The sequence below is a fragment of the Jatropha curcas genome, unplaced genomic scaffold (genome assembly GCF_041381405.1).
Source record: "Jatropha curcas cultivar XTBG-Jc1 unplaced genomic scaffold, XTBG_Jcur_1.0 HiC_scaffold_186_pilon, whole genome shotgun sequence".
NCBI classification, from domain to species: domain Eukaryota; kingdom Viridiplantae; phylum Streptophyta; class Magnoliopsida; order Malpighiales; family Euphorbiaceae; genus Jatropha; species Jatropha curcas.
In genome coordinates this window covers 22,488-37,908 of record NW_028322404.1, presented here as the reverse complement: position 1 = coordinate 37,908, position 15,421 = coordinate 22,488, and the positions used below count along the sequence as shown (strand labels likewise).

At 33.1% G+C, this 15,421-nt stretch overlaps 1 protein-coding gene and 2 pseudogenes across 1 annotated transcript; 2 read left to right on the top strand and 1 right to left on the bottom strand.

Annotated features, from left to right (window-relative positions):
• The first annotated feature begins 240 nt into the window (after positions 1-240).
• Positions 241-1,497, top strand: LOC149491990 (glucan endo-1,3-beta-glucosidase, basic isoform pseudogene; annotated as a pseudogene).
• A 2,814-nt stretch (positions 1,498-4,311) lies between these two features.
• On the top strand, positions 4,312-5,865 carry LOC149491989 (glucan endo-1,3-beta-glucosidase, basic isoform-like). Its single transcript, XM_089716937.1, has 2 exons — positions 4,312-4,616; positions 4,790-5,865. Exons 1-2 carry the CDS (start codon positions 4,421-4,423, stop codon positions 5,731-5,733), a joined length of 1,140 nt encoding a protein of 379 aa, XP_089573063.1. The 5' UTR covers positions 4,312-4,420; the 3' UTR covers positions 5,734-5,865.
• A 179-nt stretch (positions 5,866-6,044) lies between these two features.
• LOC149491988 (protein IQ-DOMAIN 12-like) lies at positions 6,045-15,342 on the bottom strand (annotated as a pseudogene).
• Between the last annotated feature and the right edge of the window lie 79 nt (positions 15,343-15,421).

The window sequence follows — 15,421 nt, the reverse complement described above, 5'->3', positions numbered from 1 at the left end:
AACCTGCAGACAATCGGTCTCAATCTGAATCTTCAGGTGGAACAGCTCGATATCAACCAAGACAACACCGCCATTATTATGTTTGATGATAAAGCATGTGCCCTTCCGCCTCCCACCCCACGCCAACTCCGTAAAGCACGATTATAAACTATCTTATTATGAAAATGTATCACTAAACATAGCATGTCTCTTATTACAAGATGTAAATATTATGGCATAATTCTAAAATATTAGGACTTGTATCATTATTAATTTTTTTAAGATATATTTTGCTCTTGATATACTTGCAACCTCATAAGTTTATTCCAAATTGTTCAGAGAATGGCTAGGTCTTGTTCAATTAGCAAAAACCCTTCTTCAATCTCCATGATACTACTCTTTGGGCTTCTACTTGCTACCCTTGATACAACAGTTGCTCAGATAGGTGTTTGCTATGGAATGCATGGCAATAACCTACCACCCCCACCAGAAGTTATCTCTCTCTTTAACCAGAATGGCATTCGCAGAATGCGAATCTACGATCCAAACCAAGCAACTCTGCAAGCCTTGAGAGGCACCAATATTGAACTCATGTTAGGTCTTCCGAATGATGACCTTCAAAAAATTGCTTCTAGTGAAGCTGAAGCAAAGACATGGGTACAAAATAATGTCCGAAACTACCCGGATGTCAAGTTCGTTACATTGCTGTTGGAAATGAAGTTAAACCTTCAGATTCCATTGCTCAATTTCTACTACCTGCTATGAAAAATATACGTAAGGCGCTTGTGTCAACAGGTTTAGGAGATTCTATTAAAGTTTCTTCGGCTGTTGATACCGGAGTACTCTCCGAGTCATTTCCTCCTTCTAAAGGCTCTTTCAAACAAGAGTATCGTCCAATACTTGATCCGCTCATCAAATTTCTCATAGAGAAGAGATCCCCATTACTCGTTAATCTATATCCTTACTTTAGTTACACTGGAAATACTCGTGATATTCATCTCGATTATGCTCTTTTCACAGCTAAATCAACGGTTGTCTCAGACCCGCCACGTAACTATCAGAATCTTTTTGATGCGATGCTTGATGCTGTTTATGCTGCATTAGAGAAATCAGGTGGAAGTTCTTTAGATATAGTTGTAGCAGAGAGTGGATGGCCGACAGCCGGAGGAGAAGCCACTTCAGTAGAAAATGCAAGAACTTATAATAACAATTTGATTCAACATGTTAAAAAGGGAACTCCAAGAAGGCCTGGAAAAGCTATAGAAACTTATATTTTTGCTATGTTTGATGAGAATAAAAAAAGTCCAGAATATGAGAAATATTGGGGGCTTTTCTTGCCTAACAAACAGCACAAATATCAAGTCAACTTTAATTGAAGGATTTGCAAGAAGTAGCATAAAATGGAAACTCTTATGTTTTACTAATAGTAATTCTGTAATGATAATAAATTTGAGTTTTGAAACTCAAATAGTGTCAGATTTGAGTTTTATCTATGTTGTCTATTTTTAATAAATTTAAAAGGGAAGTTTATCCCTTACTGTGTAACCAACAATGTTATTTTAGATATAATGTTTCCAATGGATCAAAAAGGAAAAGAATGATCGGCCAATAAATATAATTTTAGTTTTTCCTATTAGTGTGTTTGAATTTCATCAATGTAGTGGTTTTATATATTCAATCAATAATAATATTTTCCCTTTGTTTTTGCTAGACATTTGTAGGAGAGTTTTGGTTATATCCATATATTTGATGCATGGTTTCAAATGAATTTTATTTCTACAAAACTTATAAAGAAACACCATATAAATCTCATAATTAACAATTCTCAGTAAAAAAATTACAATTATAATTTTCACTGTCCTTATAAAACTTATAAAGAAACACCTATATAATTTTGATCATTCATCATTTTCTCTCTTTCTTCTTTTTTGTTTTTCGTCTCTTTTGATCTATTTCTTATAAGAATATGTTTAGCAGGGGCAAACTCCGGCTACTCCTTTTAGGTCCTCAAACTTCAGATAAATATTTAAAAAATAATAATGTGGATTACAAAAGTAATTATCATTAAATTTTTTGGCCTTTAGAAATTTCTATATGCTAGCTTTCTCGAACGTGCGTTACACGATATTTGTACTCATTACAAGTAAATATAATTTAATTTATATATATTATAATATTATGAAGAATTTATATTATTGCAAAGTAATATAATAAATAGAAATTTTCTCACAATGATTATTAACTTGATTTGATTTATTACGTTTCGAATTTATATTATAGATAGATAGTTAATATAATAATTAATATATTAATCATTGTTTTAGAGGATCATTTATATTTTTGATATTTTTTTTTTTTTTTACTTTTAACTAAAGTCTTAGGCATTTAAATTAATTTTATATTCGTTTTTTTTAGAAAAAAAAATTAAGTGGTTTGCTAATATAACATGTTATATCATAATACTGTATATATATATATTTTTTTAATTTTTATTATAAATTATAATATTATGGACAATATATATTACTAAAACAATTCTGGGCAATTCTGGGGACTTTTCTTGCCAAACAAACAGCCTAAATATGAAGTCAATTTTTCAGGAATACAACATCAAGTAAATTTTAATTGGCCTAATGCACCAATTTGCGCCTTTTTGTAATTTTCTTCCAATTACAAATAAACATATATTTTGTAATTTTCTTGCAATTTGCGCCAAACTCATTCTGTACACAGAATTTTTGTTTAATAAATCAAGGAGTTCATAATTTTTAATAAATATTAGCGTATCTACAAAAAAACAGTTTTAAAGGTAAGGCTAAGTGCAAAAAGACAATTAAAGTTCAGAGAAAAATTAAATTTTTCAACTTGTATTACTTTCAAAAAACTATCTTATTTTCATATTTCTAACTTGTATATTAATTGCTTTCAATTTTAAAGAAAAGTCTACAACAAGTTTTCTAACAACTTGTATATTTCTTTCTTTTTTTTTTTTCTTTTAAAAAAGGAAAATGATCAACAAGAACAGAATCAGCAATCAACAAGGGAAGGACAGGACCCACTCCTTTAATAAGCAACCCTATTCACTGACCGCTTAACAAAAGATATACAGCAATAATCTAGTTTTTTGAGAAGATATATACAGTGAGAAATAATATTGCCAAAATAACAGCCATCTGCATTTTTGACCTTCAAGTGCTTGCACCAGCAGCAGTAGGGACTCTGACTCAGGGTTGTAGAATTTACCTTTCGATTAAGTTTTTTATTTTCGTTTTTTTTTAATAAACAAAACCTCTTTATTTAAATTTGTTCAATTTTTTTTCTTTACTTTTGAGAAAACTGTTTTGAAAACAAAAAATAAATTTTTTAAAAATAAATAGTGGTTTACATAATTGTGTTTTCTGTTTTTAATTCTATATTTTTTTTTTTCATTTTTATCCTCATAAAATTATTATTGTCATTGTTATTCTTACTATTATTTTCTGTATTTATATAAATCTAATGTTATTTATTTATCCAAAAATATACGAGCTTATATTTTTATCTCTATTCAAATTCTCTTTTTTTTTTTTTAATCTCTTCTCTATTTAGTATTATTTTTATATTTATTATTATTTTCTCTATCTATATAAATCTAATATCATTTAGTATTATTTATTTATTATAATATTTAGATATTATTTTTTTATTCAACATAATAATCAATAGTTACTGTAACATTAAATTTTAAAATTAATGATCAGATTTGAATTAAAAAATATTTAACGAATTGAATTAAATAAATATTCGAGATATCTCTTTAAATCTTAGACTATTACAAGCTTTAACTATATGGATTCTGTTCAAATCAAAATGGGTTGGAATTAATTAGACTTTAAATTTATTAATTCTATTATTTTAAGTATAAATTCAAAGAAGCACCGATCAAATTTTTATGACAAATGAGATTTGATCTTCAAAATAATTTATACAAAAATAATGAAAGATATTTATTATAAAGTAGAAATTTTATTAATTATTTTAAATGCCTAATAATAACATTAGGAATTAAGTAGAAATTCATAATAGTAAGAAAAAAATTAAGATTATTTTAAATTCAACAAGTATTTTGATATAGAATTTTGTTATATTAACTGAAATATAAGAACAGGACATTAAGTCTCATTGGTGGTTACAAATTAATTTACTATATTGCTGTTGGAAGTTCTTTAGTGGATGGCCTGGAAAAGCCACTGTCTTCCTTTGACAGCATACTGTAATCCCTTCAATTTCATTACTTGGTGTCTAACAGCTTCAAGTCTTACCAATCCCTTCAATGTTCCACGGAAACTAAAATATTAGCTAAATAAGAAAACATAATCTCACTTAAATAGGAAAACAAATTTAAATCCTAAATAGGGAAAAACAGAACTAAATAAGAAATTTATATACCTTAATAGATCAAATGGAAATTAAATACAGTGCTCTTGTTTCTAATATAAATAGAGGAGCTAGTGAAGAAGGCAATATGCTTGGAGCTCTCGTAAGTTTATTATCTATTTCTTTAAGGATGGCTAGCTCTTGTTCAGATGGCAAAAGCCCTTCCACAACCTCCAAGATGCTACTTTTAGTGCTCCTACTTGCTACCCTCAATGCAACAGGTATCCCCGAACGGTTTTTTACTTAACATCTTCGGGTTAGGTTTGGGTATAAAAGGAAGTCTGATGGCTCGGATTTAGTTTCCTGAAAATGTTAAGGTTTTCATGATTTATATTTATAAATTAATTAATTTGCTGATAAAAAAGACTGTGTATTGTTACTCTTTGTAATGCAGGTGCTCAAATAGGTGTTTGCTATGGAATGCTTGGCAATAACCTGCCACCCCCACCGGAAGTTATCTCTCTCTTTAACCAGAATGGCATTCGCCGAATGCGAATCTACGCTCCAGACCAAGCAGCTCAAGAAGCCTTAGAAGGCTCCAATATTGAGCTCATTTTAGGTCTTCCAAACTCTGATCTTCAACGCGTTGCTTCTAGTCAAGCAGAAGCAAACACATGGGTTCAAAACAATGTACAACGTTATCCCAACGTCAAGTTTCGTTACATTTCTGTTGGAAACGAAGTCCACCCTTCAGATTCCTTTGCCCAATTTCTAGTACCTGCTATGATGAACACACGTAATGCGCTTCTATCAGCTGGTTTAGGAGATGCTATTAAAGTTTCTACAGCTATTGACACTGGCGTACTTGCCGAGTCATACCCTCCTTCTATAGGCTCTTTCAAACAAGAATATCGTCCAATACTTGACCCGCTTATCCAATTTCTGGTAGCGAATGGATCGCCATTACTTGTGAATATATATCCTTATTTCAGTTACATAGAGAATTCCGGTGATATTCGTCTCGACTATGCTCTTTTTACGGCTCCTTCTACGGTTGTCTCCGATCCGCCGCTTAGCTATCAAAATCTCTTTGATGCCATTCTTGATGCGGTTTATGCTGCATTAGAGAAATCAGGTGGAAGATCTTTAGATATAGTTGTAGCAGAGAGTGGATGGCCGACAGCCGGAGGAAAAGCCACTTCAGTAGAAAATGCAAGAACTTATAATAACAATTTGATTCAACATGTTAAAAAGGGAACTCCAAGAAGGCCTGGAAAAGCTATAGAAACTTATATTTTTGCTATGTTTGATGAGAATCAAAAAAGTCCGGACTACGAGAAATACTGGGGACTTTTCTTGCCAAACAAACAGCCTAAATATGAAGTCAATTTTAATTAAAGAGTTAGGAAATTTTTTCTCTATTAATTAATAATCATAATTTTGAGCATTGAGATCTTCGTAAGAATGATAGGGCAATAAGTATATTTGTGTCTGTAAATTTTAATTTGCTATATAAATGCATTATGCGTATGAGTTCTTATGTTTCTTTATAATTATATCTTATGTATCATTTTGAAAATTCAAAATAAAGAATCATTTCAGTCCATTTCAATTTCAGAGTGAATCAAACAGTTTCATGTATCAATACAAGATATCAAAACTCCTCTACATGTAATAAGTTCACTCTATGCATATCCACTCTTTCTGCAATTATCAAACATTTGATCATTATAAGAAGATCAAAAACATACTCCATTCTTGTATGATAAGTTAAAACCATCATCTATTCGTTGCCTCGGCGTGCTCATCGACCTTGCCTTTGCCTTTGCAGATTTAGTCGCTGCCATGTAAGTCGGAAAAACTGGACTACTTTCATCTCCTGAAGTAGTACTCCGATGTGTTCGACAAAATGATCTTCTTGGAAATGATAGTACTGGTGAATTTAATCCATCTATAGAATCTTGTTTTCGCGTACTTCTTGTTCTAATTTGCATTGCACCAAACAGATCACTAGTTGGTTTCAGATTCTCCATTTCTTCTCTAGTGTACATGTCTTTGTTCGCCAATGGTTCTAACCAATTGCTGGGACTGCTAATTTCTTTGTTGGGTAGTGATTCTTCAAACATATGACTGTTTCTCCTCTCCTAAAATGTAATTAATTTTGGAATTGAACATGGGAAGGAATTCCAAAGAGTACATTTGGAATTTCATACGATAATTCAATATAATTAAATCAAATTCTATTGTCAATTACCCGATGTGAAAATGAGTATTTCACCATCCTGTCTCTTTTGATATTGGCTTCTTGTTTTTTGAACCATAAGGCTTCCATCTCTTCCTTCGAAAGCATACTGTAATCCCAACATCTTTGGCTTTTGCATTCAAGCTATACACATGAAATTAAAAATAATTAAAATCATAAATAAAGAAGCAAAATTCATCATATACTTTTTAGATTTTACCATCTGAACTGATTGCAGATCCTTCTCATGGTTCTTCCCCTAGTTGATGACATGAAAAATAAATTAATAACACCTCGCCAATCAAAATTGTAGTCCAAAAACATAATTCACTTATGAAATTCATTCGAACAAAACATTTTATTTAGTATTGTAACCTTAACCTACCTTAGTATCTGCATCTCCCAATGCCTTGGATTTGAAAATTTGCTTATTTTCGCCATCTATGTAATGATCAGTATTATTTTTAGCTCTGACCTGGATTCGTGCTTTTGCATTAGATGGCAAACGCTTCAATTTCATGGTTAGTTCGCGTCTAGCAGCTCGGCCACGGACGATAGCTTGAAGTCTTACTAATCCCTTCAATGCTCGCAAAGCTTTCCTTGCCTATTTTGGTAGTTCAAAATTTCTTCATTAGGGTTAGAGCATTATTAATGCAGCTACAAAAATAGTTCTGATATGCCATTTCAAGAACCGCATGCAAATTTCTTGATAAAAACAAGCCAAAACACTTTTCTCGGGTCAGTCGAGCGATAGTGAAATGTAATGTAATATAATTAAATACATAGCCATTACAATGAAAATTTAAATTACATCCCATTACGACTCACCGAATGGAATCAGAAACCAGAAATGATATTTTTGAAGCAGTTGAACTAATGAAAAGTTGCATTCAGATAGAATTCCTAATACCTAATAACTGGAAATTCTTAACTACTATTCAATCAATGCCATAAACAGAATTAAGCAAGTTTAATGATCATCAGTAAACTTAAGTTTAAATTATTTCAAATAGCTTTCATTATATCTATAAGAAAATTTATATCTTGAGCTTACAAGATAGGCATGGAAAGCACTCTGTATCTTAATACCAGCCAAGAAGAACCGGTCACCCGGACAACCTCAGCGGCTGCGATGGCAGCCTCAGCAGCAGCCGCCGTCGCAAGAGCTACAGTCAGTGCAAACTTTCTCTGCTTTTCTGTTGCTTCATCTATACTCCTCTGCGGTGATGGAGGAAGCAGAGCAGGGCGTTCCTTAAACTTTAGCCTTCCATGTTGTGGAAATTGGGCTTTTTTTCCACCAAAAATAATTTTGAATTATTGTACTGAGTAACTACATCAGGTGAATTCCCAGATAAGTGGAGGAGTCACAAATGGTCTCATTTAAAATCCACTTGCCTAGACATAATTTACTTAGAAGTAATTAATTAGACAATAACCACCAAAAATAGTTTACCCAACAATAGCTATTAAATAAATAAAGACAAAAGCAATAAATAAGGGAGAACACCAAAATTTAACGAGGTTCGGCCAATTTTGCCTACGTCCTCGGACACTACCAAATTTATATTTCACTAAAAAAATATACAAATTGAGAGAGGAGAGAAGCTTGTCTAACCCACTAAGTATTGGAAGACAAGTTTTGGGATATATAAAATTGCAGGAGGTAGGCTCCTTATATGGAGGAGAGGCCACCCTCTCCCTTGCCATTTTCCCGATGTGGGATTTGAGCCACTAAACCAACAATCTCCACCTTGGCGAAAATTCCACCAATACAAATTTCTGCTCTCTCTCTCACAAAGTTGCAATGTCTTCAAATGTGCTTGGTAGTGCCAAGCTTCAATTTTTAACAATATTGATCAAGTCCAAGCAGTATTTGAACTTGACAGTTGTCACCACTTTCGTCAACATATCAGCAGGATTTTCAGCAGTCTGAATCTTCTGGAGTTGAACTTGTCCTTCCTCTAGAATTTCTCTGACAAAATGAAATCGAACGTCGATATGCTTCGTCCTTGCATGATAAACTTGGTTCTTTGCCAAGTGAATAGCACTCTGGCTATCGCAATGTACAACAATGTTGTTTTGCCTAATTCCCAATTCATCAAGCAACCCTTGAAGCCAAATTGCCTCCTTAACAGCCTCTGTAACTGCCATGAACAGTGCCTCTATTGTAGACAAAGCCACTGTTGACTGTAAAGTAGACTTCCAACTAACTGGTGCTTTTGCAAGAGTAAACACATAACCAGTAGTTGATCGACGTTTATCCAAATCACCGGCATAATCAGAATCACAGTATCCGACTATGCATTGACCACTATTCTTATCCTGCTAAAAAATCAATCCAACATCCACAGTGTTCAAAAGATACCGTAGAATCCATTTCACAGCTTGCCAATGATCCTTGCCAGGATCATGCATGTACCTGCTCACAACTCCAACTGCCTGTGAAATGTCTGGTCTTGTACACACCATAGCATACATCAAGCTACCTACAACATTTGCATAGGGAACTTTTGACATGCATTCCTGTTCTGCATCATTTTTTGGTGACTGAGTTGCACTGAGTTTGAAATGAGGAGCAAGAGGTGTACTAACAGGCTTGGTTTTATCATCCATACCAAAACGCTTTAGTATCTTTTTCAGATATTGCTTCTGATTTAGACAAAGTCTCCACAATTTCCTATCTCTGGTAATTTCCATGCTGAGAATCCTTTTTGCTTCGTCCAGATCTTTCATTTCAAATTCTTGATTCAACTGATTCTTCAAATTCTCAATTTCTTGTTTATTCTTTGAAGCTATCAGTATATCATCAACATACAAAAGTAGATAAATGAAAAAGCCATCTTGTAGCTTGCGCAAATACACACAATGATCGTATTTGCTTCTTGTGTACTTCTGCCTTTGCATAAACTTATCAAATCGCTTGTACCACTGCCTCGGAGACTGCTTCAATCCATAAAGCGATTTTTTAAGTTTGCATATCATATTCTCCTTTCCAGCAACTTTGAATCCTTCTGGCTGAGTCATATAGAAATTCCTCTTCCAGATCTCCATGTAAAAACGCTGTTTTTACATCCAATTGAACTAGTTCCAAATCAAACTGTGCTACCAAGGCTAACAAAATTCGAATGGAGGAATGTTTTACAACTGGAGGAAAAACTTCATTATAATCAATTCCCTCCGTCTGAGCGTAGCCTTTAGCTACCAACCTTGCCTTATAGTGAACACTGTCTCTGTCAGGAAATCCATCTTTCTTTGCATATACCCATTTGCATCCTATTGCCTTCTTTCCCTTTGGTGGATCAACTAAGTTCCACGTTTGATTCTTATAAAGGGACTTCATTTCATCTTCCATAGCTTTTCTCCACTTTACTTCTTCTAAACTTTTGACAGCTTCATTGAAAGTGGATGGAATGCTATCATCTGCAATTAGAGATGCATAGGCCACCATATTATCAAAACGAGCAGGCTTTCTTATAACTCTTCTTGGCCTATCAAGTGCAATTAACTCAAGTTGTTGTGGAGGTTCTTGGAGTTGAACCTCCCCTTCATCTGAATCTCCTTCTACCTCAGGAGTTTCTGCAGGTTCGGTACTTGCCACTGGGATTTTTCTATAAAACTCCACCTGTTTGGGAGTATCCTCCGCCTATTGTGGAGTACCATCTGACTGCTCTACTGTCACCTTTTTTAACATGGTAGATTCATCAAAAGTGACATCTCTGCTAAAGATTATTTTCTTTGATTCTGTGCACCATAGTCGATAACCTTTAACTCCTGTGCTTATCCCCATGAAAATGGCTTTCTTAGCTCTTGGATCCAGCTTCGATTCATTAACATGATAGTATGCAGTGGAACCAAATATATGTAAGGAATCATAATCATTAGCAGCTTATCCACACCATACCTCTATAGGTGTTTTGCCACCAATAGCAGTTGATGGTAATCGATTAATGAGATGGCATGCATATGACAAAGCCTCAGCCCAAAATTTCTTGTCTAACCCAGCATTAGACAACATACACCGAACTTTCTCCAGCAATGTTCGGTTCATGCGTTCTGCCACCCCATTCTGCTGCGGTGTATTTCTAACTGTGAAGTGCCGAACAATACCTTCATCTGCGCAGATTTTATGAAAAGCATCATTTTTGTATTCTCCTCCATTGTCTGTTCGGAGACATTTGATGCGTCTGCCAGTCTGAGTTTCCACCAATTTTTTCCATTTGAGGAAAACTCCTAGCACTTCATCTTTTTGACTTCAATGTATACTCCCCAATCATCAACAAAGGTTACATAATAATGTTTGCCACCCAAAGAAGCCGTTGTAGAGGGTCCCCATACATCAGAGTGAACATAGTCCAAAATACCCTTGGTATTATGGATTCCGGTGCCAAATTTCACTCTTGACTGCTTTCCTTTGGTGCAATGCTCACAGAAGTCCAACTTGCAGGTTTTGACATCTTTCAATAATCCCTGATCTAACAATCTTTTCAAGGATTTTTCACCTGCATGTCCCAATCGCTTATGCCACAATCTGGTTGTTTCTAACTCTTTGTCATCACTAGAAACAACTGCTGCTGTCGATTCAATAATTGTATTACCTTGATAGTAATACAAATTATTCCTTCTCCGAATTCCTTTCATCACCACAAGTGCACCCGAGATGATTTTCATCATTCCTTCTTTCGCAATTATAGTGAATCCTTTTGATTCTAGGACTCCCACTGAAATGAGATTCTTTGTCAAACTCGGTACATATCGAACATCAGTCAGGATCCTGATTGATCCATCATGATTCTTCAAATGGATTGAACTAATCCCTTCTGTGAAGCAAGGAACATTATTTGCTGTATAGACAACTTCATTTTCAAGTTCTTTAAAGTTAAAAAACCAGTCCCGATGGGGACTCATATGATGACTGCATGCAGAGTCTAGTAACCATACTTCACCAGAACTTATCAAATTTGCTGATGCATTGTCTATAGATGCCATGATAACTAATGAGAAGTCTGAGTCTTCGTCATCACACTCAGCTATGTTTGAATCAATAACAGCTTTGCCTTTGGCTTTCAGTTTTGGACAATCTTTATTCCAATGACCTTTCTCACGACAAAAGGCACACTCATCTTTTTCAACTCTGGCTCTTGAACGGGATCTACTTTTCTTTCCCCCCTTTCTTTTGGCTTCGTGAACGGCCTCCAACCACCAGAGCTTCTACTTCAGTTGCCTTTTCCTTCTTTTCTATCTTTCTCAGTTCATGGCTGTAAAGATCAGCACAAACTTCACTGAAAGTCACATCTTTATTCCCATAGATTAGAGTCGTTGTAAGATGCTCAAATTCATCAGGAAGAGACGCTAGTAACAACACTGTCAAATCTTCGTCTCCAAATATCACATCCAAATTAAACAAATCACCCACCAACTGATTAAATTTTGTGATGTGTTCATCATAGTGGTACCAGGAACATAATCGAAGCGATACAATTTCTTCTTCATGAAGAGTTTATTCTGATTGTTTTTCTTCAAAAATTTCTCCTCCAATGCCTTCCACAATTTGTTTGCAGAAGTTTTTTTCGAGAAAGCATATTTTTACTCTCTAGAAAGACACGACCAAATTGTACCACATGCCAAACGATGGTCTTCCATTCACTCTCCTCCATCTCGTTTGGTTTCTCTTTTTCAATAGTAACATCTAGACCTTGCTGAAAGAGAGCGTCTAGAACTTCACTTTGCCACATGCCGAAATGACCGGTGCCATCGAAAATCTCCACTGTAAATCTTGCATTTGATACAGCATTTCTTACGAAGGTTGATGCTGTAGCAGGTGTGGTATTTTTCTTTTCGTCTGCCATTTCTTCTTTAAATATTTAATAGCTATAAAATCAATTTTCAAAATGCGGAACACAACCAAGGAACTTTTTTTATGTGGCAGATCAGACTATGTTGCAACCACAGTGAATACTTAGTAACCTTAGCTCTGATACCAATTATTGTGGAAATTGGGCTTTTTTCCACCAAAAACAATTTGTGAATTATTGTACTGAGTAACTACACCAGGTAAATTCCCAGATAAGTGGAGGAGTCACAAATAGTCTCACTTCAAAATCCACTTGCCTAGACATAATTTACTTATAAGTAATTAATTAGACAATAACCACCAAAAATAGTTTGCCCAACAATAGCTATTAAATAAATAAAGACAAAAGCAATAAATAAGAGAAAACACCAAAATTTAACGAGGTTCGGCCAATTTTGCCTACGTCCTCGGACACTACCAAATTTATATTTCACTAAAGAAATATACAGATTGAGAGAGGAGAGAAACTTGTCTAACCCACTAAGTATTGGAAGACAAGTTTTGGGATATTTAAAATTGAAGGAGGTAGGCTCCTTATATGGAGGAGAGGCCACCCTCTCCCTTGCCATTTTCCCGATGTGGGATTTGAGCCACTAAACCAACATTCCAAGAATCCATCTCCACCTCTTTGATTTTTGCAGATTTTTAGACTTAAAGAAAGAAAAGAAAAGGAAAGTATGGTAGTAAATGTTTTATGTCAAAGGAAATAGTTTTCGTCTCATTTTGATCTATTCCCTATAAGAATATTTTTTGCAGGGGCAAACTCCTTCTAATTTTAGGTCCTCAAACTTCAAATAATTAGTAAAAATATTTTAAAAAAATGGTGTGGATTACAAAAATAATTATCTTTAGAATTTTTTGATCTTCTAGAATTTCTATGTAAGAGATGGAATTAACAGAATCTCTATTAGCTATTAGCTGGTATGAATTACTATTAACCGCATGAATTAACTAAATTAAAAGGCATAGTCTGTTTTTTTACTCATTATCTATACTCTTTTTTATAATATTAAATATTATTTATAACTTTCGTCTACATTTTTTAGATTTTTATAATATTAAAACATAATCTTATATTGAGATAAACGTGAATATATATATATATATATATATTTTTTTTAATTCAATTTATAAATTATTACTTATTCAAAATGCACTTTAGCTAGCTATGCATAATGCCAGAATACCACCTAATTAACAAACGCATTTCAATATGTGTACGGGTAAATATAAAATTTTTCGCTGATAGAAATTCAAACATGCAATTAAGAAATCAATAACAAATTCACTTCCTACCCAGCAGAACAATTTAAACAAAAAAGATTATAATTATATATACGCGTATATATCTATGATGCTGGATTCCAAATTTGATGGAATGAGAAAAATTATGAAAATTCTAATAAGGAAGAAATGTTTTAACAATCAAAAGATTGTTATTGTAGCATGGAAATAAAATGTTATTGTTAAATAAAAAATATTAAATTTTTAATTTTTAATTAATTTAATAATTGCGAATAAGTTTGGGTCGCTCAAAAACTCAATAATGAAATTTAAACAAAAAGTTTTGAAATTGATATTAAATTCAAACTCGATTTGAGTTTGAATCACGTACTATCAAATTAATCAATATAATGGCAATGTTTTGGAGTTTATTTACTTCCAAACACCATTTTTTCAACACTGTGACACTTTCTTGAAAGTTATGAGAATAATTGAATATTAACTATACATTGGACAATGTCAATGCACCAAAGGAACAAAAAGATGAGTGAAAAAGAAAAAAAGAAAAAAGAAAAAAGAAAAAGAGAATGAGAGCAAAATCAGATGTAGTTTTTTTTGCATTTTTAATGATTAATATGAAAAATAAAACCCTTTTTTTAATTAATTACATTCATTTTTTAAGAAATTACCAAATTATATCAAAATTTATCATTAATAAACATTTTTTTTTCTTTTGTTTTTTGTTAAATTGAAAATGGATTTAAGAATATTAATGGTACCGTGTTGTGCATTTTCTACCTGGAATTGACAAATATAAAAGGAATTGTTATATCGGATGATTTAGAATAAATATTAATTAAAATTTGTATTTTGTTGCCACATAACCTACGGCACAATCCATTCTCCATGTGCTTTGCCCTCTTGTCTCTTGCTTTGAAATTGGCATGCTCTTTGTGGCATTTGTTTAGCTCAATGGATTTGTTTTCATATTTTTTACCGTTAAAAACATTTTACTAAAAATCATTCTTTTTTTTTTTTAGAAAGACTCCAAAAATTTTTTATACTCTAATTAAAAAAACCATGGCGTGATCTGTAAAAAAAAAAATGATATAAAAATACTTGTGATGATAAAAAAAAATTGCAGCTTAATCATTTTAAAAAATAATTTTAATATGAGTAAACAAAGTTACGAATTTCGAAATAAGATTAAATTTATATTTAAAAGTGTAAAAATATTAGTGAAATAAATTTGTGACGTAAACTTTTTAAAAACAATAAAGCAAATGTGTCCACCTCCTCATGCAAGGGAAATGGATTCAAAAAAAAAAAAAAAAAAAACTCCAAATGAAAACCAGAAAGCAATGATGGGAGGACTCCTTGAAGGTAGGGAAACTTTATAACCTGGCATTGATAAGTTTACATGACCGCCATTATTGTGTTTTTTTTTTTTTTTTTTGGTAATTTATTATTTAAGAGAAAAAAGCGAGCAATACAAGTGGGAACAATATTTCAAGTTCGAAAACAAGCCCCATGAGGAACTGATTTAGCCAATACATGAGCTATATCGTTTGCTTGTCTTCTTATCCAAGCCAATGTGACATTTGGCAATTGGACTAAAAATAGCTTACATTCAGAAAAAACTACTCCAAACTCATACCAATCTTGGATAATCTTGGATAGAATTCCTCATAGCACAGTAAACCTGCAGACAATCGGTCTCAATCTGAATCTTCAGGTGGAACAGCTCGATATCAACCAAGACAACACCG

What these genes read in the sequence shown, in the direction of transcription:
- LOC149491989 (XM_089716937.1), top strand. Translation starts at nt 4,421, where the DNA reads ATGGAAATTAAATACAGTGCTCTTGTTTCTAATATAAATAGAGGAGCT. An exon ending in TGCTACCCTCAATGCAACAG is followed by an intron (nt 4,617 to 4,789) that starts GTATCCCCGAAC and finishes TTTGTAATGCAG; the next exon opens with GTGCTCAAATAGGTGTTTGC.